Source organism: Crinia signifera, chromosome 8 (assembly GCF_055691185.1).
Source record: "Crinia signifera chromosome 8, ASM5569118v1, whole genome shotgun sequence".
Taxonomy (NCBI): domain Eukaryota; kingdom Metazoa; phylum Chordata; class Amphibia; order Anura; family Myobatrachidae; genus Crinia; species Crinia signifera.
The window spans coordinates 2,820,393-2,847,096 of record NC_139224.1 but is presented as its reverse complement, the minus strand read 5'-3'; the positions used below and the strand labels follow the sequence as shown (position 1 = coordinate 2,847,096).

At 51.5% G+C, this 26,704-nt stretch overlaps 1 protein-coding gene across 6 annotated transcripts in view; it reads right to left on the bottom strand.

Moving 5' to 3' along the window:
- The window catches only part of QRICH1 (glutamine rich 1), a 50,228-nt gene that overhangs the window by 7,081 nt on the left and 16,443 nt on the right, over positions 1-26,704 (bottom strand). For all 6 annotated transcript variants that reach the window (XM_083155571.1, XM_083155567.1, XM_083155572.1 and 3 more), the window contains 6 exons: positions 18,968-19,139; positions 17,094-17,248; positions 16,719-16,833; positions 15,106-15,214; positions 13,521-13,675; positions 13,340-13,439 (listed from right to left, as the gene is read on the bottom strand). In XM_083155571.1, coding sequence (XP_083011697.1) covers positions 13,340-13,439; positions 13,521-13,675; positions 15,106-15,214; positions 16,719-16,833; positions 17,094-17,248; positions 18,968-19,139 — 806 coding nt within the window. The remainder of the gene's footprint in view (positions 1-13,339; positions 13,440-13,520; positions 13,676-15,105; positions 15,215-16,718; positions 16,834-17,093; positions 17,249-18,967; positions 19,140-26,704) is intronic.

The window sequence follows — 26,704 nt, the reverse complement described above, 5'->3', positions numbered from 1 at the left end:
GAGAGAGAGAGAGAGAAGGAGCGAGAGAGAGAGAGAGAGAGAAGGAGCGAGAGAGAGAGAGAAGGAGCGAGAGAGAGAGAGAAGGAGCGAGAGAGAGAGAGAAGGAGCGAGAGAGAGAGAGAAGGAGCGAGAGAGAGAGAGAAGGAGCAGAGAGAGAGAGAAGGAGCAGAGAGAGAGAGAAGGAGCAGAGAGAGAGAGAAGGAGCAGAGAGAGAGAAGGAGCAGAGAGAGAGAGAAGGAGCAGAGAGAGAGAGAAGGAGCAGAGAGAGAGAGAAGGAGCAGAGAGAGAGAGAAGGAGCAGAGAGAGAGAGAAGGAGCAGAGAGAGAGAGAGGAGCAGAGAGAGAAGGAGCGAGAGAGAGAAGGAGCGAGAGAGAGAAGGAGCGAGAGAGAGAAGGAGCGAGAGAGAGAAGGAGCGAGAGAGAGAAGGAGCGAGAGAGAGAAGGAGCGAGAGAGAGAGAAGGAGCGAGAGAGAGAGAAGGAGCGAGAGAGAGAAGGAGCGAGAGAGAGAGAAGGAGCGAGCGAGAGAAGGAGCGAGCGAGCAGGAGCGAGAGAGCGAGAGAAGGAGCGAGCGAGAGAAGGAGCGAGCGAGAGAGAAGGAGCGATAGCGAGCGAGAGAGAAGGAGCGAGAGAGCGAGAGAAGGAGCGAGCGAGAGGAGCAAGAGAGCGAGAAGGAGCGAGAGAAGGAGCGAGCGAGAGAGAAGGAGCGAGAGAAGGAGAGAGAAGGAGCGAGAGAAGGAGAGAGAAGGAGCGAGAGAAGGAGCGAGAGATAGAGAAGGAGAGAGAGAGAGAAGGAGCGAGAGATAGAGAAGGAGAGAGAGAGAGAAGGAGCGAGAGCAGAGAGAGAGAAGGAGCGAGAGAGAGAAGGAGCGAGAGAGAGAAGGAGCGAGAGAGAGAAGAGCAAGCGAGCGAGAGAGAGAAGGAGCAAGCGAGCGAGAAAGAGAGAAGGTGCAAGCGAGCGAGAGAGAAGGAGCGAGCGAGAGAGAAGGAGCGAGAGAAGGAGCGAGCGAGAGAAGAAGCGAGCGAGCGAAGGAGCGAGCGAGAGAAGGAGCGAGAGAGAAGGAGCGAGAGAGAGAGAGAGAGAAGGAGCGAGAGAGAGAGAGGAGAGAGAGAGAGAAGGAGAGAGAGAGAAGGAGCGAGAGCAGAGAGAAAGAGAAGGAGCAGAGAGAAGGAGCAAGCGAGCGAGAGAGAGAGAAGGAGCAAGCGAGAGAGAGAGAGAGAAGGAGCAAGCGAGCGAGAGAGAGAGAAGGAGAGAGAGAGAGAAGGAGCAGAGAGAGAGAGAGAGAAGGAGCAGAGAGAGAGAGAAAGGAGCAGAGAGAGAGAGAGAAGGAGCAGAGAGAGAGAGAGAAGGAGCAGAGAGAGAGAGAGAAGGAGCAGAGAGAGAGAGAGAAGGAGCAGAGAGAGAGAGAAGGAGCAGAGAGAGAGAGAGAGAAGGAGCAGAGAGAGAGAGAGAAGGAGCGAGAGAGAGGGAGCGAGAGAGAGAGAAGGAGCGAGAGAGAGAGAAGGAGCGAGAGAGAGAGAAGGAGCGAGAGAGGAGCGAGAGAGAAGGAGCGAGAGAGAAGGAGCGAGAGAGAGAGAGAAGGAGCGAGAGAGAGAGAGAAGGAGCGAGAGAGAGAGAGAAGGAGCGAGAGAGAGAGAGAAGGAGCGAGAGAGAGAGAGAAGGAGCGAGAGAGAGAGAGAGAAGGAGCGAGAGAGAGAGAAGGAGCGAGAGAGAGAGAAGGAGCGAGAGAGAGAGAAGGAGAGAGAGAGAGAGAAGGAGAGAGAGAGAAGGAGCGAGAGAGAGAGAGAAGGAGCGAGAGAGAGAGAGAGGAGCGAGCGAGAGAAGGAGCGAGCGAGAGAAGGAGCGAGCGAGCGAGAGAAGGAGCGAGAGAGAAGGAGCGAGAGAGCGAAGGAGCGAGAGAGCGAAGGAGCGAGAGAGAGAAGGAGCGAGAGAGAGAAGGAGCGAGAGAGAGAAGGAGCGAGAGAGAGAAGGAGCGAGAGAGAGAAGGAGCGAGAGAGAGAGAGAGAAGGAGCAAGCGAGCGAGAGAGAGAGAAGGAGCAAGCGAGCGAGAGAGAGAGAAGGAGCGCGCGAGCGAGAGAGAGAGAGAAGGAGCGCGCGAGCGAGAGAGAGAGAAGGAGCGCGCGAGCGAGAGAGAGAGAAGGAGCGCGCGAGCGAGAGAAAGAGAAGGAGCGCGCGAGCGAGAGAGAGAGAAGGAGCGCGCGAGCGAGAGAGAGAGAAGGAGCGCGCGAGCGAGAGAGAGAAGGAGCGCGAGAGAGAGAGAGAGAAGGAGCAAGCGAGAGAGAGAGAAGGAGCAAGCGAGAGAGAGAGAGAAGGAGCAAGCGAGAGAGAGAGAAGGAGCAAGCGAGAGAGAGAGCGAGAGAGAGAGAAGGAGCGAGAGAGAGAGAGAGAGAAGGAGCGAGAGAAGGAGCGAGAGAAGGAGCGAGAGAAGGAGCGAGAGAAGGAGCGAGAGAAGGAGCGAGAGAGAGAGAGAGAGAAGGAGCGAGAGAGAGAGAGAGAAGGAGAGAGAGAGAGAGAGAGAAGGAGAGAGAGAGAAGGAGCGAGAGAGAGAGAAGGAGCGAGAGAGAGAGAGAAGGAGCGAGAGAGAGAGAGAAGAAGCGAGAGAGAGAGAGAGAAGAAGCGAGAGAGAGAGAGAGAGAGAAGGAGCGAGAGAGAGAGAGGAGCGAGAGAGAGAGAGAGAAGGAGCGAGAGAGAAAGAGCGAGAGAGAGAGAGAGAAGCGAGAGAGGGAGCAGAGAGAGAGAGGGAGCAGAGAGAGAGGGAGCAGAGAGAGAGAGGGAGCAGAGAGAGAGAGAGAAGGAGCAGAGAGAGAGAAGGAGCAGAGCAGAGAGAAGGAGCAGAGAGCGAGAGAGGAGCAGAGAGCGAGAGAGGAGCAGAGAGCGAGAGAAGGAGCAGAGAGCGAGAGAGAGAGAAGGAGCAGAGAGAGAGAGGGGAGGGAGCAGAGAGAGAGAGAGGGAGCGAGAGAGAGAGAAGGAGCGAGAGAGAGAGAGGGAGCGAGAGAGAGAGAGGGAGCGAGAGAGAGAGAGGGAGCGAGAGAGAGAGAGAGGGAGCGAGAGAGAGAGAGAGAAGGAGCGAGAGAGAGAAGGAGCGAGAGAGAGAGAGAGAAGGAGCGAGAGAGAGAGAGAGAGAAGGAGCGAGAGAGAGAGAGAGAGAAGGAGCGCGAGAGAGAGAGAGAGGAGCGCGAGAGAGAGAGAGAGGAGCGCGAGAGAGAGAGAGAGGAGCGCGAGAGAGAGAGAGAGAAGGAGCGAGAGAGAGAGAGAAGGAGCGAGAGAGAGAGAGAAGGAGCGAGAGAGAGAGAGAGAGAAGGAGCAGAGAGAGAGAGAAGGAGCAGAGAGAGAGAGAAGGAGCAGAGAGAGAGAGAAGGAGCAGAGAGAGAGAGAAGGAGCAGAGAGAGAGAGAAGGAGCAGAGAGAGAGAGAAGGAGCAGAGAGAGAGAGAAGGAGCAGAGAGAGAGAGAAGGAGCGAGAGAGAGAGAGAGAGAGGGAGCAGAGAGAGAGAGAAGGAGCAGAGAGAGAGAGAAGGAGCAGAGAGAGAGAGAAGGAGCAGAGAGAGAGAAGGAGCAGAGAGAGAGAGAAGGAGCAGAGAGAGAGAAGGAGCAGAGAGAGAGAGAGAGAAGGAGCAGAGAGCGAGAGAAGGAGCAGAGAGCGAGAGAAGGAGCAGAGAGCGAGAGAGAGAGAAGGAGCGAGAGAGAGAGAGAGAGAAGGAGCGAGAGAGAGAGAGAGAAGGAGCGAGAGAGAGAAGGAGCGAGAGAGAGAAGGAGCGAGAGAGAGAGAGAAGGAGCGAGAGAGAGAGAGAGAAGGAGCGAGAGAGAGAGAGAAGGAGCGAGAGAGAGAGAGAGAAGGAGCGAGAGAGGGAGCAGAGAGAGAGAGAGGGAGCAGAGAGAGAGAGAAGGAGCAGAGAGAGAGAGAAGGAGCAGAGAGAGAGAGAAGGAGCAGAGAGAGAGAGAAGGAGCAGAGAGAGAGAGAAGGAGCAGAGAGAGAGAGAAGGAGCAGAGAGAGAGAGAAGGAGCAGAGAGAGAGAGGAGCAGAGAGAGAGGAGCAGCGCAAGAGAGAGAGAGAAGGAGCGCAAGAGAGAGAGAGAAGGAGCGCAAGAGAGAGAGAGAAGGAGCGCAAGAGAGAGAGAGAAGGAGCGCGAGAGAGAGAAGGAGCGCGGAGAGAGAGAGAGAGAAGGAGCGCGAGAGAGAGAGAGAGAAGGAGCGCGAGAGAGAGAAGGAGCGCGAGAGAGAGAGAAGGAGCGAGAGAGAGAGAGAGAAGCGAGAGAGGGAGCAGAGAGAGAGAGGGAGCAGAGAGAGAGAGAGAAGGAGCAGAGCAGAGAGAAGGAGCAGAGAGCGAGAGAGGAGCAGAGAGCGAGAGAGGGAGCGAGAGAGAGAGGGGGAGCGAGAGAGAGAGAGGGAGCGAGAGAGAGAGAGGGAGCGAGAGAGAGAGAGGGAGCGAGAGAGAGAGAGGGAGCGAGAGAGAGAGAGGGAGCGAGAGAGAGAGAGAGGGAGCGAGAGAGAGAGAGAGGGAGCGAGAGAGAGAGAGAGGGAGCGAGAGAGAGAGAGAGGGAGCGAGAGAGAGAGAGGGAGCGAGAGAGAGAGAGGGAGCGAGAGAGAGAGAGGGAGCGAGAGAGAGAGAGGGAGCGAGAGAGAGAAGGAGCGAGAGAGAGAGAGGGAGCGAGAGAGAGAGAGGGAGCGAGAGAGAGAAGGAGCGAGAGAGAGAGAGAGAAGGAGCGAGAGAGAGAAGGAGCGAGAGAGAGAGAGAGAGAAGGAGCGCGAGAGAGAGAAGGAGCGCGAGAGAGAGAGAGAGAAGGAGCGAGAGAGAGAGAGAAGGAGCGAGAGAGAGAGAGAAGGAGCGAGAGAGAGAGAGAGAGGGAGCGAGAGAGAGAGAGAGCAGAGAGAGAGAGAAGGAGCAGAGAGAGAGAGAAGGAGCAGAGAGAGAGAGAAGGAGCAGAGAGAGAGAGAAGGAGCAGAGAGAGAGAAGGAGCAGAGAGCGAGAGAAGGAGCAGAGAGCGAGAGAAGGAGCAGAGAGCGAGAGAAGGAGCAGAGAGCGAGAGAAGGAGCAGAGAGCGAGAGAAGGAGCAGAGAGCGAGAGAAGGAGCAGAGAGCGAGAAAAGGAGCAGAGAGCGAGAGAAGGAGCAGAGAGCGAGAGAAGGAGCAGAGAGCGAGAGAGAGAGAGAAGGAGCGAGAGAGAGAGAGAGAAGGGGCGAGAGAGAGAGAGAGAAGGGGCGAGAGAGAGAGAGAGAAGGGGCGAGAGAGAGAGAGAGAAGGGGCGAGAGAGAGAGAGAGAAGGGGCGAGAGAGAGAGAGAGAAGGAGCGAGAGAGAGAGAGAAGGAGCGAGAGAGAGAGAGAAGGAGCGAGAGAGAGAGAGAAGGAGCGAGAGAGAGAGAGAAGGAGCGAGAGAGAGAGAGAAGGAGCGAGAGAGGGAGCAGAGAGAGAGAGAGGGAGCAGAGAGAGAGAGAGGGAGCAGAAAAAGAGAGAGGGAGCAGAAAAAGAGAGAAGGAGCAGAGAGAGAGAGAAGGAGCAGAGAGAGAGAAGGAGCAGAGAGAGAGAGAAGGAGCAGAGAGAGAGAGGAGCAGAGAGAGAGAGAAGGAGCAGAGAGAGAGAGAAGGAGCAGAGAGAGAGAGAAGGAGCAGAGAGAGAGAGAAGGAGCAGAGAGAGAGAGAAGGAGCAGAGAGAGAGAGAGGAGCAGAGAGAGAGGAGCAGAGAGAGAGAGAGAAGGAGCGCAAGAGAGAGAGAAGGAGCGCAAGAGAGAGAGAGAAGGAGCGCGAGAGAGAGAGAGAAGGAGCGCGAGAGAGAGAGAGAGAAGGAGCGCGAGAGAGAGAGAGAAGGAGCGCGAGAGAGAGAGAGAAGGAGCGCGAGAGAGAGAAGGAGCAGAGAGAGAGAGAAGGAGCGAGAGAGAGAGAGAAGGAGCGAGAGAGAGAGAGAAGGAGCAGAGAGAGAGAGAAGGAGCAGAGAGAGAAGGAGCGAGAGAGAGAGAAGGAGCGAGAGAGAGAAGGAGCGAGAGAGAGAAGGAGCGAGAGAGAGAGAAGGAGCGAGAGAGAGAGAAGGAGCGAGCGAGAGAAGGAGCGAGCGAGAAGGAGCGAGAGAGCGAGAGAAGGAGCGAGCGAGAGAAGGAGCGAGCGAGAAGGAGCGAGTAGCGAGAGAAGGAGCGAGCGAGAGGAGCAAGAGAGCGAGAAGGAGCGAGAGAAGGAGCGAGCGAGAGAGAAGGAGCGAGAGAAGGAGAGAGAAGGAGCGAGAGAAGGAGCGAGAGATAGAGAAGGAGAGAGAGAGAGAAGGAGCGAGAGATAGAGAAGGAGAGAGAGAGAGAAGGAGCGAGAGCAGAGAGAGAGAAGGAGCGAGAGAGAGAAGGAGCGAGAGAGAGAAGGAGCGAGAGAGAGAAGGAGCAAGCGAGAGAGAGAAGGAGCAAGCGAGCGAGAGAGAGAGAGCAAGCGAGCGAGAGAGAAGGAGCGCGAGAGAGAAGGAGCGAGCGAGAGAGAAGGAGCGAGAGAAGGAGCGAGCGAGAGAAGGAGCGAGCGAAGGAGCGAGCGAGCGAGAGAAGGAGCAAGAGAGCGAGAAGGAGCGAGCGAGAGAGAAGAAGCGAGAGAGAGAGAGAGAGAGAGAAGGAGCGAGAGAGAGAGAGAAGGAGAGAGAGAGAGAAAGAGAAGGAGCAGAGAGAAGGAGCAAGCGAGCGAGAGAGAGAGAAGGAGCAAGCGAGCGAGAGAGAGAGAAGGAGAGAGAGAAGGAGCAAGCGAGCGAGAGAGAGGAGCAAGCGAGCGAGAGAAGGAGCAAGCGAGCAGAGAGAGAGAGAAGGAGCAAGAGAGAGAGAGAGAGGAGCAGAGAGAGAGAGAGAAGGAGCAGAGAGAGAGAGAGAAGGAGCAGAGAGAGAGAGAGAAGGAGCAGAGAGAGAGAGAAGGAGCAGAGAGAGAGAGAGAAGGAGCAGAGAGAGAGAGAAGGAGCGAGAGAGAGAGAAGGAGCGAGAGAGAAGGAGCGAGAGAGAGAGAAGGAGCGAGAGAGAAGGAGCGAGAGAGAAGGAGCGAGAGAGAAGGAGCGAGAGAGAAGGAGCGAGAGAGAGAGAGAAGGAGCGAGAGAGAGAGAGAAGGAGCGAGAGAGAGAGAAGGAGCGAGAGAGAGAGAAGGAGCGAGAGAGAGAGAAGGAGCGAGAGAGAGAGAAGGAGCGAGCGAGAGAAGGAGCGAGCGAGAGAAGGAGCGAGCGAGAGAAGGAGCGAGAGAAGGAGCGAGCGAGCGAGAGAAGGAGCGAGCGAGCGAGAGAAGGAGCGAGCGAGCGAGAGAAGGAGCGAGAGAGAGAAGGAGCAAGAGAGCGAGAGAAGGAGCGAGAGAGAGAAGGAGCAAGAGAGAAGGAGCGAGAGAGAGAAGGAGCGCGCGAGAGAGAGAGAAGGAGCGCGCGAGCGAGAGAGAGAGAAGGAGCGCGCGAGCGAGAGAGAAGGAGCGCGCGAGCGAGAGAGAGAGAAGGAGCGCGCGAGCGAGAGAGAGAGAAGGAGCTCGCGAGCGAGAGAGAGAGAAGGAGCGCGCGAGCGAGAGAGAGAGAAGGAGCGCGCGAGCGAGAGAGAGAGAAGGAGCGCGCGAGCGAGAGAGAGAAGGAGCGCGCGAGCAAGAGAGAGAGAGAAGGAGCGCGCGAGCGAGAGAGAGAAGGAGCGCGCGAGCGAGAGAGAGAAGGAGCGCGCGAGAGAGAGAAGGAGCGCGAGAGAGAGAGAAGGAGCGCGAGAGAGAGAGAAGGAGCAAGCGAGAGAGAGAGAAGGAGCGAGAGAAGGAGCGAGAGAAGGAGCGAGAGAAGGAGCGAGAAGGAGCGAGAGAAGGAGCGAGAGAAGGAGCGAGAAGGAGCGAGAAGGAGCGAGAGAGAAGGAGCGAGAGAGAGAGAGAGAAGGAGCGAGAGAGAGAGAGAGAAGGAGCGAGAGAGAGAGAGAGAAGGAGCGAGAGAGAGAGAGAGAAGGAGCGAGAGAGAGAGAGAAGGAGCAGAGAGAGAGAGAGAGAAGGAGAGAGAGAGAGAAGGAGAGAGAGAGAGAAGGAGAGAGAGAGAAGGAGAGAGAGAAGGAGCAGAGAGAGAGAGAGAGAAGGAGCAGAGAGAGAGAGAGAGAAGGAGCAGAGAGAGAGAGGAGCAGAGAGAGAGAGAGAAGGAGCAGAGAGAGAGAGAGAGAAGGAGCAGAGAGAGAGAGAGAGAAGGAGCAGAGAGAGAGAGAAGGAGCAGAGAGAGAGAGAGAGAAGGAGCAGAGAGAGAGAGAGAGAGAGAGAGAGAAGGAGCGAGAGAGAGAGAGAGAAGGAGCGAGAGAGAGAGAGAGAAGGAGCGAGAGAGAGAGAGAAAGGAGCGAGAGAGAGAGAGAGAGAGAAGGAGCGAGAGAGAGAGAGAGAGAGAGAGAGAAGGAGCAGAGAGAGAGAAGGAGCAGAGAGAGAGAAGGAGCAGAGAGAGAGCGAGAAGGAGCAGAGAGAGAGCGAGAGAGAAGGAGCAGAGAGAGAGCGAGAGAGAAGGAGCAGAGAGAGAGAGAAGGAGCAGAGAGAGAGCGAGAGAGAAGGAGCAGAGAGAGAGCGAGAGAGAAGGAGCAGAGAGAGAGAGAAGGAGCAGAGAGAGAGAGAGAGAAGGAGCAGAGAGAGAGAGAGAGAAGGAGCAGAGAGAGAAGGAGCAGAGAGAGAGAGAGAGAGAAGGAGCAGAGAGAGAGAGAGAGAGAAGGAGCAGAGAGAGAGAGAGAGAGAAGGAGCAGAGAGAGAGAGAAGGAGCAGAGAGAGAGAGAAGGAGCAGAGAGAGAGAGAGAAGGAGCAGAGAGAGAGAGAGAAGGAGCAGAGAGAGAGAGAGAAGGAGCAGAGAGAGAGAGAAGGAGCAGAGAGAGAGAAGGAGCAGAGAGAGAGAGAGAAGGAGCAGAGAGAGAGAGAGAAGGAGCAGAGAGAGAGAGAGAAGGAGCAGAGAGAGAGAGAGAAGGAGCAGAGAGAGAGAGAGAAGGAGCAGAGAGAGAGAGAGAAGGAGCAGAGAGAGAGAGAGAAGGAGCAGAGAGAGAGAGAGAGAGAAGGAGCAGAGAGAGAGAGAGAGAGAAGGAGCAGAGAGAGAGAGAGAGAGAGAAGGAGCAGAGAGAGAGAGAGAGAGAGAAGGAGCAGAGAGAGAGAGAGAAGGAGCAGAGAGAGAGAGAGAGAAGGAGCAGAGAGAGAGAGAGAAGGAGCAGAGAGAGAGAGAGAAGGAGCGAGAGAGAGAGAAGGAGCGAGAGAGAGAGAAGGAGCGAGAGAGAGAGAAGGAGCGAGAGAGAAGGAGCGAGAGAGAGAGAGAAGGAGCGAGAGAGAGAGAAGGAGCGAGAGAGGAGAAGGAGCAGAGAGAGAGAGAAGGAGCAGAGAGAGAGAAGGAGCAGAGAGAGAGAAGGAGCAGAGAGAGAGAAGGCAGCAGAGAGAGTGAAGCAGCAGAGAGAGTGAAGCAGCAGAGAGAGTGAAGCAGCAGAGAGAGAGAGTGAAGCAGCAGAGAGAGAGAGAGTGAAGGAGCAGAGAGAGAGAGTGAAGGAGCAGAGAGAGAGAGTGAAGGAGCAGAGAGAGAGAGTGAAGGAGCAGAGAGAGAGAGTGAAGGAGCAGAGAGAGAGAGAGTGAAGGAGCAGAGAGAGAGAGAGTGAAGGAGCAGAGAGAGAGAGAGAGTGAAGGAGCAGAGAGAGAGAGAGTGAAGGAGCAGAGAGAGAGAGAGAGTGAAGGAGCAGAGAGAGAGAGAGTGAAGGAGCAGAGAGAGAGAGAAGGAGCAAGAGAGAGAGAGAGTGAAGGAGCAGAGAGAGAGAGAGAGAGTGAAGGAGCAGAGAGAGAGAGAGGAAGTGAAGGAGCAGAGAGAGAGAGAGAGTGAAGGAGCAGAGAGAGAGAGAGAGTGAAGGAGCAGAGAGAGAGAGAGAGAGAGAGAGAGTGAAGGAGCAGAGAGAGAGAGAGAGAGAGTGAAGGAGCAGAGAGAGAGAGAGAGTGAAGGAGCAGAGAGAGAGAGAGAGTGAAGGAGCAGAGAGAGAGAGAGAGTGAAGGAGCAGAGAGAGAGAGAGAGAGTGAAGGAGCAGAGAGAGAGAGTGAAGGAGCAGAGAGAGAGAGAGAGAGTGAAGGAGCAGAGAGAGAGAGAGAGAGTGAAGGAGCAGAGAGAGAGAGAGAGAGTGAAGGAGCAGAGAGAGAGAGAGAGTGAAGGAGCAGAGAGAGAGAGTGAAGGAGCAGAGAGAGAGAGAGAGTGAAGGAGCAGAGAGAGAGAGAAGGAGCAGAGAGAGAGAGAGAAGGAGCAGAGAGAGAGAGAGAAGGAGCAGAGAGAGAGTGAAGGAGCAGAGAGAGTGAAGGAGCAGAGAGAGTGAAGGAGCAAAGAGAGAAGGAGCAGAGAGAGAGAGAGAGAGAGAGAGAGAAGGAGCAGAGAGAGAGAGAGAGAGAGAGAGAGAGAGAGAGAGAAGGAGCAGAGAGAGAGAGAGAGAGAAGGAGCAGAGAGAGAGAGAGAGAGAGAAGGAGCAGAGAGAGAGAGAGAGAGAAGGAGCAGAGAGAGAGAGAGAGAGAGAGTGAAGGAGCAGAGAGAGAGAGAAGGAGCAGAGAGAGAGAGAAGGAGCAGAGAGAGAGAGAAGGAGCAGAGAGAGAGAGAGAAGGAGCAGAGAGAGAGAGAGAAGGAGCAGAGAGAGAGTGAAGGAGCAGAGAGAGAGAAGCAGAGAGAGAGAAGCAGAGAGAGAGAGAGTGAAGGAGCAGAGAGAGAGTGAAGGAGCAGAGAGAGAGAGAAGGAGCAGAGAGAGAGAGAAGGAGCAGAGAGAGAGTGAAGGAGCAGAGAGAGAGAAGGAGCAGAGAGAGAGAGAAGGAGCAGAGAGAGAGAAGGAGCAGAGAGAGAGAGAGAGAGAGAGAAGGAGCAGAGAGAGACAGAGAGAGAGAGAGAAGGAGCAGAGAGAGACAGAGAGAGAGAGAGAAGGAGCAGAGAGAGACAGAGAGAGAGAGAAGGAGCAGAGAGAGAGAGAAGGAGCAGAGAGAGAGAGAAGGAGCAGAGAGAGAGAGAAGGAGCAGAGAGAGAGAGAAGGAGCAGAGAGAGAGAGAAGGAGCAGAGAGAGAGAGAAGGAGCAGAGAGAGAGAGAAGGAGCAGAGAGAGAGAGAAGGAGCAGAGAGAGAGAGAAGGAGCAGAGAGAGAGAGAAGGAGCAGAGAGAGAGAGAAGGAGCAGAGAGAGAGAGAAGGAGCAGAGAGAGAGAGAAGGAGCAGAGAGAGAGAGAAGGAGCAGAGAGAGAGAATAGGAGCAGAGAGAGAGAGAGAAGGAGCAGAGAGAGAGAGAAGGAGCAGAGAGAGAGAGAGAAGGAGCAGAGAGAGAGAGAAGGAGCAGAGAGAGAGAGAAGGAGCAGAGAGAGAGTGAAGGAGCAGAGAGAGAGAGAAGGAGCAGAGAGAGAGAGAAGGAGCAGAGAGAGAGAGAAGGAGCAGAGAGAGAGAGAAGGAGCAGAGAGAGAAGGAGCAGAGAGAGAGAGAAGGAGCAGAGAGAGTGAAGGAGCAGAGAGAGAGAGAGTGAAGGAGCAGAGAGAGAGAGAGAAGGAGCAGAGAGAGAGAGAGAAGGAGCAGAGAGAGAAGGAGCAGAGAGAGAGAGAGAAGGAGCAGAGAGAGAGAGAGAAGGAGCAGTGAGAGAGAGAGAAGGAGCAGAGAGAGAGAGAGAAGGAGCAGAGAGAGAGAGAGAAGGAGCAGAGAGAGAGAGTGAAGGAGCAGAGAGAGAGAGAGTGAGTGAAGGAGCAGAGAGAGAGAGAGTGAGTGAAGGAGCAGAGAGAGAGTGAAGGAGCAGAGAGAGAGAGAGTGAAGGAGCAGAGAGAGAGAGAGTGAAGGAGCAGAGAGAGAGAGAGTGAAGGAGCAGAGAGAGAGAGAGTGAAGGAGCAGAGAGAGAGTGAAGGAGCAGAGAGAGAGTGAAGGAGCAGAGAGAGAGTGAAGGAGCAGAGAGAGAGTGAAGGAGCAGAGAGAGAGTGAAGGAGCAGAGAGAGAGTGAAGGAGCAGAGAGAGAGTGAAGGAGCAGAGAGAGAGTGAAGGAGCAGAGAGAGAGTGAAGGAGCAGAGAGAGAGTGAAGGAGCAGAGAGAGAGTGAAGGAGCAGAGAGAGAGTGAAGGAGCAGAGAGAGAGAGAAGGAGCAGAGAGAGAGTGAAGGAGCAGAGAGAGAGAGAGTGAAGGAGCAGAGAGAGAGTGAAGGAGCAGAGAGAGAGTGAAGGAGCAGAGAGAGAGTGAAGGAGCAGAGAGAGAGAGAAGGAGCAGAGAGAGAGAGAAGGAGCAGAGAGAGAGAGAAGGAGCAGAGAGAGAGAGAGAAGGAGCAGAGAGAGAGAGAGAAGGAGCAGAGAGAGAGAGAGTGAAGGAGCAGAGAGAGAGAGAGTGAAGGAGCAGAGAGAGAGAGAGTGAAGGAGCAGAGAGAGAGTGAAGGAGCAGAGAGAGAGAGAAGGAGCAGAGAGAGAGAGAGAAGGAGCAGAGAGAGAGAGAGTGAAAGAGCAGAGAGAGAGAGTGAAGGAGCAGAGAGAGAGAGAGTGAAGGAGCAGAGAGAGAGAGAGTGAAGGAGCAGAGAGAGAGAGTGAAGGAGCAGAGAGAGAGAGAGTGAAGGAGCAGAGAGAGAGAGAGTGAAGGAGCAGAGAGAGAGAGAGAGTGAAGGAGCAGAGAGAGAGAGAGTGAAGGAGCAGAGAGAGAGAGAGTGAAGGAGCAGAGAGAGAGTGAAGGAGCAGAGAGAGAGAGAAGGAGCAGAGAGAGAGAGAAGGAGCAGAGAGAGAGTGAAGGAGCAGAGAGAGAGAGAAGGAGTGGTGGGGGAGATAGAGGAGAAAGGTGCAGAAACAGAGGGGGCAGAGGGAAGAGAGCATGGGAGGCTGGTGACAGACCGGATGGGGGAGAGAGCAGGGGATTGGGAGAGAGAAAGAAAAAGAAATAAAGACTGGGTGGTGGTCAGAAAGAGAGAGGGGGTGAGAGGATGGGGGGAGGAGGCAGGTCTAGTTTTAACTAGCATTGCCTTTCTCTGGCACCAGGCTCTCTTGCTCCCCATCTCCCAGCGCCAGCCGCCACTGATGCTGTAAACAGGGTTCCCGGTGCACAATGTAGGGAAGATACGTGCTATAGCGCATTGTGATCTAGTACATCTGTGATGAGGCAGCCTGGAGATCAATCACAAGTTTGAAGAAACCATCATATCCGTGTTTCCCAGCCCCGGTTCAGAAGGCGCATTACCAGTCCCGGTTATATGGATATGCTTGAGAACAGATTGTTCAAAATAACAGGCATGATTAGGCCAAGCATGGATAGGTGTAAAGTCTGGACTGGTAGTGCGCTTTGCGGGCTCTGATTGAGAACCCGGCACTATACTCACACCGCAGAACAGAATTCCCCGTCATCAGACAAATCTTAATGATGAGAAACGTTTATATTATAAAGGGATCTGTGCCCTGATTCTGTATGTAACGGTAAAGAAGCAGACCATGTTTTCCATACCATTTGAAGAGGTAGAAATCATATAGTTTAATGGGGCATCGCAGTGGGTTTTCCGGATTCTCCGTCTGCTCTGCATACATGTCATCTGTCACGGGGAAACCTGCAGCGTCAGAGGGGGGAGAGTAAGTAGGTGGTACCGGGGAGCAGGGCAGTAACTAGGACACGGCTCGGTAGAAGTTACCTTTCTGCTGCCCTGTCTGGTGGATGCCATGCGCCTTCAGGTACCGGATGCTCGTGCTCTTATCCTTGGGGTTGGAAGGATTTTTTTTAGTTTGTCTCAGAACCTTGGAGAAAGCCAATCTCATGTGCTGGTCCACGGTCTTCAACAAAAAATACCTGGTAGGAAGAAAAGAAGAAAATTCGGTACTTGTGTAGTTTCACGGCGCCAGCATGGCACTGTGAAACTACACAAGAAACAAAAATTCATTAAGGGAAGGTAAACCTGGTCACTGGGAAACACGGGAAATCGGAGAGCAGCGATGCAGTACCGTAATAAGCTACGGATAGCTTTTCACACCAAGAGATGCAGGCTCAGGGCATGCGGTAGAAGTCACATGACGACAGTGCCCGCCCCCTTTTCAGCGATCTGGGGCCGGAATAAGAGTCAGTCTACAGCCTTGATTGCTAACCTTGACACTCCAGCTGTTGTTGAACTACACATCCCAGCATGCTCTGCATCAGATTTAGCATGGCCAAATAACAAAACTGAAGCAGAGCATGCTGGGATGTATATTTAAACAGCAGCTGGAGTGTCAAGGTTAGCCATCAAGGGTATAGACTGACTTATTACTGAAGGGGAGAGTAATCATTAGATGGCGTGGGAACAACTAATGATTTCTCTCCCGTTCGGCCGCATGCTAGCACCAGGATTCTGGCACCAGGGCCGGACATTCGGCCAGGCTGCAAACATTCACCCTATAGGCTCTGGCTGAGAGAGTCTGGTAAAAGCTGTGGGGTTCCCATATCAATATCTCATAATGATGCAGGCAGAGGACTCTGAACCAATAGGAAACCAGAAGTACATGATATTTTTTTACGTAAAAGCTGACAAGCTGGGAATACATAGGGCAGGAGGGGGAGAGAGGAGATCTGCCTGGGATAGCTCGTACGGATATGAAATGTAGAGGGGGTGACACTACTGGGAGGAGATGGGGGGGGTGACACTACTGGGAGTCAGTCAGCGCAAGTCACCATTAAGCACAATTATACACATTCCCTAGTTATATATAAAGTGCGTAGCTGTCACACTTACTAAGAGACATTATAATGAGTGCAGACTACACTGGCCACGTGCTTCTGATCTGCCATTATGTTCTATATTTACATAGAATTGTTCTACCAGCTAACGAAGCAACGGTCCAGAGTGTTTTGCCAACCGCTCCAACATCCATACAACTACACCTCACTTTCTAGGAGGTGAATACTGCTACGGACCAAATTACTCCTTTGTGTGCTAAAAGAGGTCATAACAGAAAGTGAAAGTAATTTTTGCAGGGACAATTATATGTTTCAAACTGTCTGGTGAGGGCGCTGTGAAGACAGACTGGCGGTAGGAGCAGATACACTGGGGGAGGGGTAGAGAGTTTATGGGCTAAAACCTGTCACAGCTCAAAGTGAGAGTACTTTGCAGAAGTCGTCATTCTGACTGGCTGTAACTAGTAGGTTCCTTGTTTGGCACTGGACCCTACGTTCTGAGTGATGTAATAATGGCAGTTAGCCGTGATCTGATGTAGTGACGTGTGAGGTGCCGGAAGTCATGCGCTTACTTTGTGTTGAAGAACATGAGCGTAGTGAGTAATGTGGCCGGGGAGTGCGCCCCCAGTTGCTTGCACTCCCAGAGCATCTCTTCGGTTACGTGGCTGGGGATTACAAATCCTGTAACAAAGAGACAGCAGTGTTACATTTAATAGAACACTCGGAAGTATTGTCGTCCCCCCCTCCCCGTTGTACAGCCGGATTCCTCTCCAAACTCCCATTGCAACCTGTATACCCCTCTTCATAGCACAGATGTGACAATGGGGGACGGATATCGGCCCTTTATGTTCAGAACTCATATAACCCTTGTAAATCTCAGTCTGTGAGCAGCAGTCCGTATCAGTCCACACCCAAGAACAGGGCTGGCCAAACGGGTCCTTGAGAGACAAGGGTACTACCTAGGGCTGCTAGAGAGTTGGTCGTGCAAGTCCAAAACCCCAATAATTAATTTGTGTTTTATATACAGGTATCTAAGTGCAGATCAAAACCTAGGATATACCGTTATAAGTGACTATTTCTTTTCACTGTGCAGGATTTGCTGCTTCTTATCAAAGGTATGTAGCCTTAGTAATGACTACACCTGTGCACCAGCTAGGTGACCCGGGAAATGTGACAGATAGTAATGACTACAGCTGTGCACCAGCTAGGTGACCCGGGAAATGTGACAGATAGTAATGACTACAGCAATGTTAAAAGTGTGATTGGACGCGATTTTACTGTTCAATGCCTCAATGCCCACGATTTTTCCATAGGAAACAATGTTAAATGGGCCACAGAGCCCTAATAGTCCCCCTGAAGTCTTAAATGGCCCCCACAATTGTTAACGCCACCCCACGATCAACGTGAACCCGAAGCGTGTCGAGCGCAGCGAGCCCGCGAGGGGCGGCGGTACGCGTCCTCCGACCTTTTCATACCCCCACTATCCACGTCGGCGTGGAGTTGAGAATAGAATAGTGTGGCGAGCGCAGCGAGCCCCGCGAAGGGACGCGTTTACCTGTAGGGACGTGTATTCCTTCATAGGAATATGAAGCCCGCGAAGGGACGCGTTTACCTGTGAAGGTATCCGCGTCCGCTCGCCATGCTTCGGGCTCGGTGGCTCGCTGCGCTCGCCACACTATTCTATTCTCAACTCCACACCGACGTGGATAGTGGGGGTATGAAAAGGTCGGAGGACGCGTACCGCCTGCGCTCGACACGCTTCGGGTTCACGTTGATCGTGGGGTGGCGTTAACAATTGTGGGGGCCATTTAAGACTTCAGGGGGACTATTTGGGCTCTGTGGCCCATTTAACATTGTTTCCTATGGAAAAATCGCGGGCATTGAGGCATTGAACAGTAAAATCGCGTCCAATCACACTTTTAACATTGTTCCCTATTGGAAATCGCGGGCATCGCGTCGCACCCGTTTTTTAGTGCATTTGATGGCCGCGATGGGCGCCGTGCTAGGTTAAGAGTACCAATGAATCTACTATTTCTGCCCCTTTAACCTGGAACAGTCATGAGAATTTTGCCAATCAGATCACTAGTGACATCACTGAAAGGCTGCGGATATGCGTACCAGACCAAAAACCTAGTAAGCTTATGTGCTGGACATCAGTCTGCATGGGATAACAGGTAGCTCTTACCAAGGGGCGTCACTCTGGGTAGAAATGTCCTCAGGCTTCCGTGGAGCCACTCGGTGAACTTGATGTAGTAAGGATCTGAAAATATATCGTCCACCCTGCCATTCTCACACAGGTACTGAAAGAGAGGATATACATAAGAACAGAATACAAAAACATTGAGTATGCATCACAGCTGACCACTGTACCATAAAGGGAGCATCAGAGGGAGAACCCTCCCAACTGTGTCAGCTGCAATAATTTCAAAACATGGAGGACACCACAGTTCCTCAGATACATGGGGACTGCTTTGATGTAAACAGAACACTATAACACTACTAGATGCGATGGGACGTGCGTAGTATGAAGTCCATGTTATACAAAACGTACAGTACTCACCTTCTGAATGCAGAGGAAAATATAATACAGTACATCGGGATCGTAGGGCTCCCCCTCCGCATTGCGCGCTTCTTTTGTCATAAGACACAGCCCATAATTCAACTCTGCGACAGCCGAGGATACGAGATCTTCCTGAAACCGTAACAGCTGGCGCCCTGGAAACACATTATGGGCACTTACTGTAGAGAACAAATGACATAACATAAAGCAGCCCCATCCAGTCATACAGTCATGTGTAGAGGAACAATTACCGGGAACACGGAGAGCTCTACGGCAGGATACTGCATCAGGTCTCTAGTGGCTGACTGCAGGACTTGTAATTATCTATAGTTAGGGCCACATATATGTGGGCACTGACACAATGTTATTCATTTTGGCTCCGTATTCCAACACATTGGATTCAAACTGAATCAATGAAGGTTCAGACTTTCAGCTTTAATTCTAGAGGTTATACTATATTGTATGAACTGTTTAGGAATATGAACCATATTTATACACAGTCCCTTATTTTCAGGGGCTCAAATATAATTGGACAAAAGCTTCATAATTATAAAATGAAAGCCTGAAGTCTGGAACCCATGGACATCGCCAAATGCTGGGTGTCCCCCTTTGATCTGCTTTGCCGGGCCTCCTGCAGAGGTCTTCAGTCTCTTAGTTTGGTCTTTAGCAAGCGAGGTGATGCTCAGTCAGGTTAGGATCAGGTGAGCGATTCAGCCATTGCAGAATATTCCACTTTCTTTGCCTTACATTGTTCATCTGAAATGTGACGCACCAACGATTCAACTCTGAAATCTGTCAGACAGTATATATCTATACACTGCATTCAGCTGCTTCTGTCACATCAGTCAACACTGGTGACGCAATGTCATTGGAGGCCGTGCAGGAACAGGCCATCACGCTGCCAACGCTGTGATTTACAGAGGTTGTATGCTTTGGTTCATGACCCATACCAAGCCTTCTCCATTTGGTATTCCCCTCATTCTGGTACAGGGTAATCTTCATTTTATCTGTCCAACAAATGTTGTTCTAGAACAGCTTTTTTTTTTTTTTTTTTAAGAGGCTTTTTTTTGTGGGGGAGGCAAAGTCTAATTTGGCCTTTTTATTCTTGATGATTATGAAGGTTTTGCACCTTTTGGTGAACCATATGTATTTGACGTTTTCTCTTTGTGGTAGACTTGGATAAGGCAAGGCCTAGCTCCTGGAGAGTGCGTCTCACGAGGCTGGATGTTGTGAAGGGGTTTTTCCTTGATCTTCTGCCACCACTGTCTCGTGTACATCCACGCCTTTATTATTTTTTTCCCAGAACATACAAAACTGTTAATTTTGGATGACCAGTTTAATTTGCACCAAGAGCTCATTTTACCGCATGTTGCAGGTTCACATTAACAGCTTCCAAAAGGCAAAAGCCACACTTGGTATTAGCTCCAGACCCTTTGCCTGCTTAATAGATAAAGGAATAACCTGCCTAGAAGTCAATTGTCCAATTACTTTTGGTCCCTTGAATAGGAGGACGCTGCAAATTAAACTGCTGTATATCCTAAACCCCTCCTCCTGAAACTTCAATATTGTGACAGCTAAAACAGTCGTTCCCAACCACGGTCCTCGAGGCACACCAACAGTGCAGGTTTTAGTGATATCCAGGCGTCAGCACAGATGGTTTAATCAGAATCCCTCAGATAAGTCACCTGTGCTGAAGCCTGGATATCTACAAGACCTGCACTGTTGGTGTGCCTCGAGGACCGTGGTTGGGAATGCCTGAGCTAAAACAACAGAAATGTGTCAGTGTCCAAATATAAATGGCCCCTACTCTATATGTAGTGTACCAGTATATGAAGCCAGGAGACCATGAGAATATAACAGAGAGCTGGACGTACTTCCTATCGGTGCCAGTCTGTTCTGAGACTCCTTCTCCAGCTCCGAGTTTTTAGTCTGTGCCCAGCTCTTCCATACTTCCAGCCCCTCGTGCGGCTTCAGGGAGTTCGGTAACATAAGCTCGGGAGAGGGCTGAGGCTGGTGTTCCACCTCTGCAACTTGAACGGATTGAGCCTGAAGGAACACAATTCATACAATACAAGGCTTACATTGTGATAGAAGATCTAATGTGTGGCTACTGAGAAGGTAGAGTTTCATTGTGATACAGCACACAGCCCCCCACACAACGTTTACCTCTGGCCTCTTACTTAAATAGCACCAGCATATTCTGTAGTGTTTCACAACGGATCAAGGCATTATCAGTGCGGAGTTTGATTGTTCCCCCTGAGTTTGTGCGGCTGCCATACAGATTCAGACATTAAACAACGCTTAAACTCTGCTCACAGTTCCACTTATTGTAAACCCTTAATGCCCTTACAACGCATTTGGATGGCCCTGTACACACAGGCTGACTGACAAATGCCCACTTCACGTCCATTGTATCCTAGTGCTGCATGAGATGAATGACAGGATACTTGCCACCACCTACTACTGATAATCTGGACTTGGAATTGGTGACAGTGGCTAGGTTTGTGAGGGTGAGGGTGCCGGATCAGACCAACCACAATGATCTATGCAGAACACTAGTCAACTACAGTTTAAAGTTTAGGTACAAGGAGCAAAGTGTGTGTGTGTGGTGTGGTGTGGTGTGGTGTGGTGGGGGGGTGTCACCTTGGACGGTAGCTATTCCCTGGTAACGGGGGAATACCATTTCTTGATCAAACAGAGGATATCCCTTTAGAAGATAGCAGTACAGCAAGCATCTCATCTGACAGGATGTAGTGTGCGTGTGTGAGGGGTGGGTGTAATCTGTAAACTGGCAACAGACCAGTAACAACCGCCTCTGGTGTGTGCGCTGCAGCGGTCCTGTCTAACTTCCCAGTCATGTATTAACGTGGGAGCACGGAGGGGCTCCAAGTACCACTGCACATAGCCTAGTGGCAAATCAGGTGCTGGTCCCCTATAGAAGCAGATGCCGGGATGACTGGCCACCAGGGGGATCCCGACATTGGAATCCTGACTGCCGGTGCTCCGACAGGAGGGAACCCGACTCAGGGGCTATTCTCCCTTGTGAGGGTCCACAACTCCCATAGAGGGAGAACAGAACTTGAGCCCACAGTGTGGTGAGTGCAGCAAGCCCCCCAGGGGCAACTTTGCACTCACCCCCCTGTCGGAGCACCGGCAGTGGGGATCCCCCCCCCCCCGTTGGACCGCCATACCATGCCTATAGAAGCTGAGCCAACAGATGAAGAGATGGATGCTGGCATAGTACTTGTGCTACCATAGGACTACACACAGAAATGTAAAGCCACAATTACATTCATATACACTGTAATGAGGAGGCCTCTCACCCATCATCCTCTGAATAATATGACAGCAGAAGGTGGCCAGAGCAATCTGTTAAGGTCAGACCCAGGTGTGACTTTGGGAAGTGGGTGTTAATGGACAATTCCACAGCAGCTGCTAAAGTCTAGAACCATTGGGTGGGGGCCTGGCTGTGCTGACCAATCAGCAGTGGTGAGCCACAATGCAGACACTGTGGGAAGGGAGGTCCCCACAGAGAGGCAGCTGCCGGAAGCGCCCATGTCTGTGCTTCTAACCGCTTGTATTATTTGCACTCAGGTCAGATCACGCACTTATGCTGCTTTCAGACCGCATAACTGGCTTTGACCCTGTATTTGAAACCGTTTCCAAAAACGTGTCTGCCAGATAAAACCCCTTTCACACCGCAGCTCTTAAACGGTATATTACCGTTTAAGTGCCGATTTTTTGACACTGGCAGACCCGTTTTTGGAAACTTTCCAAATACAGGGTCAAAGCCAGTGCAGCCTTCAGCCCTCCCCTCCGTGCAGCTCCCCCCTCCCCCCGCGTGTCGACACCCCTCTTCCGCGCGTCGACGCCCCCCCCCCCCCCCCCCGTGTCGACCAAAAGTGACTTTTGGAAAATGGCTGCCCCCATACGAAAGACAGTTTTTTTAAACAGGTTTTCCTATGGGGCAGCCATTTTCTGAAAGACACTTTTTTTCATAAGTGCTTCCGACCATACAGAACTGCAGTGCCGGGATCCACAACGGAGGTACCGGCTGCACAGGGGGGGGGTAGGTCGACACGCGCGCGGGGGGGGGGGTCGACACGCACGCGGGGGGGGGGGGCTCCAGAGCTGTGAATATTTAATGAGCGCTCATTAAATATTCACTGCGCTGAATTTAGGACCCAGCTCATTGGCTGGGTCCTAAATACCGTTTCAGACCCGATTTTGAGCCTAAAATACCGGTTCTGAAACGGGTAGGACCCTGCATTTTAACCGGTTAGAAAAAACGGTATTTTCTAACCGGTTAAGTGGTCCTGCACCTTTCAGACCGCACAGATTACCGTTTTACAACGGTAAAAAAACGGCAATATACCGTTTATAAAGTGCGGTCTGAAAGGGGCATTACTGGTGTGGTCACAACAAACCAGGCAAGATGTGGACAGCTAAAAACTCTGCAGACCCCCTGCCTTTCTCTAGAAGAATCAAATACCCCTTTTACACCAAAAAAATTAAAATGGGGTCACACCCGGGTTTCTGGACCTGGCTCTAGCCCGGGTGTGACCCTGCGATTGTCCCCCCCTGGCATTATGCAGATGTGGGAGGATCCTGAGCCGGTGCTTGGAGAGGACATAATCACAGGTGCTGGGTAATCAGCTAGCCGGAACCCCTGCAATGCCAACAGACATGCACCCGGGAAAGCTGCTGTCTGCCTCTGTCTGTGAGATGAATGGGTGCTGCATCCAGGAATCCATTCATCTCCTCCCTGGCTCCTCTGATTTCTGCATAGTACAGCAGCGGGGGCTGTATGCACCCCCTGACCAACCGCAGTGAGGTATGGGCTCCCCCCAATGGTGTAAAGGGAAAAATCTAACAAATTTGTGTATCCCTGTTTTTACTTCCTCCACTGTCCATGTGAACAATTGACCTTGGACAAAGGGGCCCCTTTGGTTCGTATTCTGGGGTTCTACACTCTTTACTGTTATAGCCCCCCTCGATGTATATTGGCCACAGTTTCATGGATATGGTCGGTAGGTTTTGTACGAGTTTACATATATACTATATACTGGTTTGTATGTTGCATGGAATACTAGAACTGTTTTGTATAAAATAAATAAAACTACATCGCAACAACAAAAAAGGAAGTGGAACAAGTCACCCCATGCACCAGCCGGTATTTCCGACATCCACCACAGGAGAGCTGCACTTTTAGATACGGAGGCTTCAACCTCAGCAGCGGTCACCCCTTTACCATTTCAGATTGGACGATGCCAGCCTTCAGTGACTGCGATTTGCCAAGAGATCAACTATTCATATACCCACAACACACTTGGGCACTTCCCTATCCAACCACAAGGCGATCGTTATAGAACTGGTAACAGGCTGTAAACCTTTGCGCTGTATAAATCTCCTCTCGCTCTTTTGTGTGTGCGCCCTGTGTTCCGCGTCTACATGCTGCCAGTTACACACCTCCCGGCGTCGGTGTGGGTGTCTATAATCAGCCACAAAATGATTCAGATGATAATAACATGCACGTCATTTCATTCCTTCAGGCATCACTTTTTGCTAAACACACAGTTTGATCGGTTTCTTTGTATGCAACATACATAAAGGTTCTGTGCACACACCCAATAACCACCTTGTGAGGCGGAGGAACCTGCAGACCGTGTCTCTTTAATAAGAACAAATGGCGACGGTTAGAGGAAGTGTAACATGAACACTACTCTCAGCCTCATCTATATTGGAGCATATGGAACACATTAGCACATTCTCTAACATCACCAAGGAACAATGAACACTTTCTGCAGGCAGATCGGAGCGCAGGCCAGAAAAAGCGCATTTCACCAGATTGGCTCTTTGGGCTTTATTCTAGTTCACTCTTTCTGACAAAATCCTTCTTAGATGGACAAAACCATGTGCACTGCAGGGGGGCAGATGTAAAATGTGCAGAGAGAATTAGATTTGGGTGAGTTATTTTGTTTCTGTGAAGGGAAAATACTGGCTGCTTTATTTTTACACTGCAATATAGATCTCACTTTGAAGTAAAACCCCACCCAAATCTAATTATATCTGCACAAGTTACATCTGCCCCACCTGCAGTGCACATGGTTTTGCCCATCTAAGAAGGATTTTGTCAGAAAGAGTGAACTAAAATAAGGCCCAGAATGTGTTACAGCCTGTACCAGGGAACGGTGTATTTCCAGTTCCTGGGATGAGGAACGGGCAGAGAATCTCCGACTACATCAATAAACATTGTGGGTTTACTGTTCACACACTTCACCGGAATTTCTGTTAGTTCCCGATGTGACCCGGTGTAATATACAATGCCAGCAAATGCAGCTGCACAGCCTCACCAGCTCCAGGAACATAAATGGGTTGGGTACGATATCCTGGCGCTCAGCAGGCAGGCCGAATCCCAACATTCAAAATCCCTGAGGCAAGCCCGCATCGTGGTGAGCGCTCACGAGCCTGCAAGGGGATTCAAAGCGTTCGCCCCCAGACTACCAGCAGTCGGGATTCCAATGTCAGAATCCCAACTGTCCATCCGTCATACCACACCCCTTAACGCCACTGGGATTTTGAGCATCAGGATACTACATGCTGGGATATGGTGTACATCCCAAATAAATACTGGCATCTGCAGATCAGGCCTTTACCCGGTTTGGCACTCCAGAAAATGAAAAAGAATCTTCCAGAATCTTCCATCCTGTCCATAGCCCCTCAGGTCTCTGAGTTCTTTCTTCACCAATAACAATGAACATCTTTATTAGTTGCTAGCGATTATGTAACATTGGTAAGAACCACTAGCCCATCTTGTCTGCCCCTTTTTTACCTTATGGTAGTCGCAACCCTATTGGATCCTTAGTTCTTTGTAGGGATATTCTTAGTTCTATCCTGAGCATGTACAAATTGTACTATAATATGAATCACTATTATCTGTAATAGCTATTGAAAAGCCAGCGGTAGATAATGGACTAGTACAGAACGCTTAATCTCATCCTGTCTTCTTGATCTGATAGGAACAGACAAGTAAGACCTCCCCGCACTGAGAAAATGGGCCCTATCCCACTGTAATGGGTATTCCAGAGTTATGTTGTCAACAAAATGCCTAACAGCGCAGTCATACCCTTCATTACTGCGCTGTGATCAGTGGATGCTTCCTGTGCTGGGCACAGACAGCCTGGATTCAACAGGAAATATGCCAAAACACAAACTAGGGGACAACTTACTGGACTTCAGCTAGTGCTGGCTGCAGTGTAATGTCACAGCAAAGGCTCTGGGTTAGGTACACATGTGTTCTTCATACACCTGCCTTAGGAATAGCCAATCCATGTTCTCTACAATGTTACCTGGCACATGCAGGTACCGCACACAAGCATCCAGAGTGATCAGCGATAGGATCAGAAACTCAAGCCAGTATGACATGCTGCACCCACATCTGTAGGCCATGTGACCCAGCGCAGGACGTTTCTGTGTCCACTATAAAGTGGTGCTTAGACTGCATTCATCAAGTACATCATCTAGATATAGAATGGTAAAAGGTGTGCGCACATGTGTATGGAGGATTACCATCCTGCTGCCCGCCACCCTACCTACCCCCAGGATTAAATCCTATCACCCCCACTGGCACCAGTCGCCTCTAAACTGACAGCTTCTCCTGCAGCAGGCAGGGTGGAATATATAACCCAACAATGCATTATACCTATTGGGCTCTTGGTGTTTTATCGTGTATTTCCGTGTGGTAGTACCATTTTCTGTAATACTAAATCCTTTGTACCATGAGAACGGTCTGACGCCTGTAAAACGCTGTGAGTCCAATGCTCTCTATAAATGAAATGATTAATTATTGACATGTATCCTGAATGACTCAGTGGTACATTCTTCCTATTGGCACTAGCACTGTGTATTTGCTTGGTTACATCTGTAAAATGCAAATGACTGCACAGCACCTCCCGCGTTGCCACCGCTCCGACATTCCGCATAATGCCACCGCTCCGACATTCCGCATAATGCCACCGCTCCGACATTCCGCATAATGCCATGGCTTAAGGCAATGCTTTCATAGAAAGAGAAGAGAGAGACACCTCTTCCCTGCGCTCGATGCCAGCTTGTAGCCATGAATGCAGATTGATCTCACTGTACAACACCCCACGCCATGTGCCTGCTCACAGTCCGATATATAGACTCCCATACAATGGAAAGCACAGTGACAGTGACACACACACACAGTGCACTGCAGGATATGGATTTCCCGATTACAGGCAGCTATCGCACACACCCTCACTGTCACTATACAACACCCCACGCCATGTGCCTGCTCACAGTCCGGTATATAGACTCCTATACAATGGGACAGTGACACATACACAGTGCACTGCAGCATATGGATTTCCCGATTACAGGCAGCTATCGCAAACACCCTCACTGTCACTATACAACACCCCACGCCATGTGCCTGCTCACAGTCCGGTATATAGACTCCCATACAATGGGACAGCGACACACACACACAGTGCACTGCAGGATATGGATTTCCCGATTACAGGCAGCTATCGCACACACCCTCACTGTCACTATACAACACTCCACACCATGTGCCTGCTCACAGTCAGGTATATAGACTCCCATACAATGGGACAGCGACACACACACAGTGCACTGCAGGATATGGATTTCCCGATTACCGGCAGCTATCGCACACACCCTCACTGTCACTATACAACACCCCACGCCATGTGCCTGCTCACAGTCAGGTATATAGACTCCCATACAATGGGACAGCGACACACACACAGTGCACTGCAGGATATGGATTTCCCGATTACAGGCGGCTATCGCACACACCCTCACTGTCACTGTACAACACCCCACGCCATGTGTCTGCTCACAGTCCGGTATATAGACTCCTATACAATGGGACAGCGACACACACACAGTGCACTGCAGGATACGGATTTCCCGATTACAGGCGGCTATCGCACACACCCTCACTGTCACTGTACAACACCCCACGCCATGTGTCTGCTCACAGTCAGGTATATATACTCCTATACAATGGGACAGCGACACACACACAGTGCACTGCAGGATATGGATTTCCCGATTACAGGCAGCTATCGCACACACCCTCACTGTCACTATACAACACCCCACGCCATGTGCCTGCTCACAGTCAGGTATATAGACTCCTATACAATGGGACAGCGACACACACACAGTGCACTGCAGGATACGGATTTCCCGATTACAGGCGGCTATCGCACACACCCTCACTGTCACTGTACAACACCCCACGCCATGTGTCTGCTCACAGTCAGGTATATATACTCCTATACAATGGGACAGCGACACACACACAGTGCACTGCAGGATATGGATTTCCCGATTACAGGCGGCTATCGCACACACCCTCACTGTCACTGTACAACACCCCACGCCATGTGCCTGCTCACAGTCAGGTATATAGACTCCTATACAATAGGACTGCGACACACACACAGTGCACTGCAGGATATGGATTTCCCGATTACAGGCGGCTATCGCACACACCCTCACTGTCACTATACAACACCCCACGCCATGTGCCTGCTCACAGTCCGGTATATAGAGTC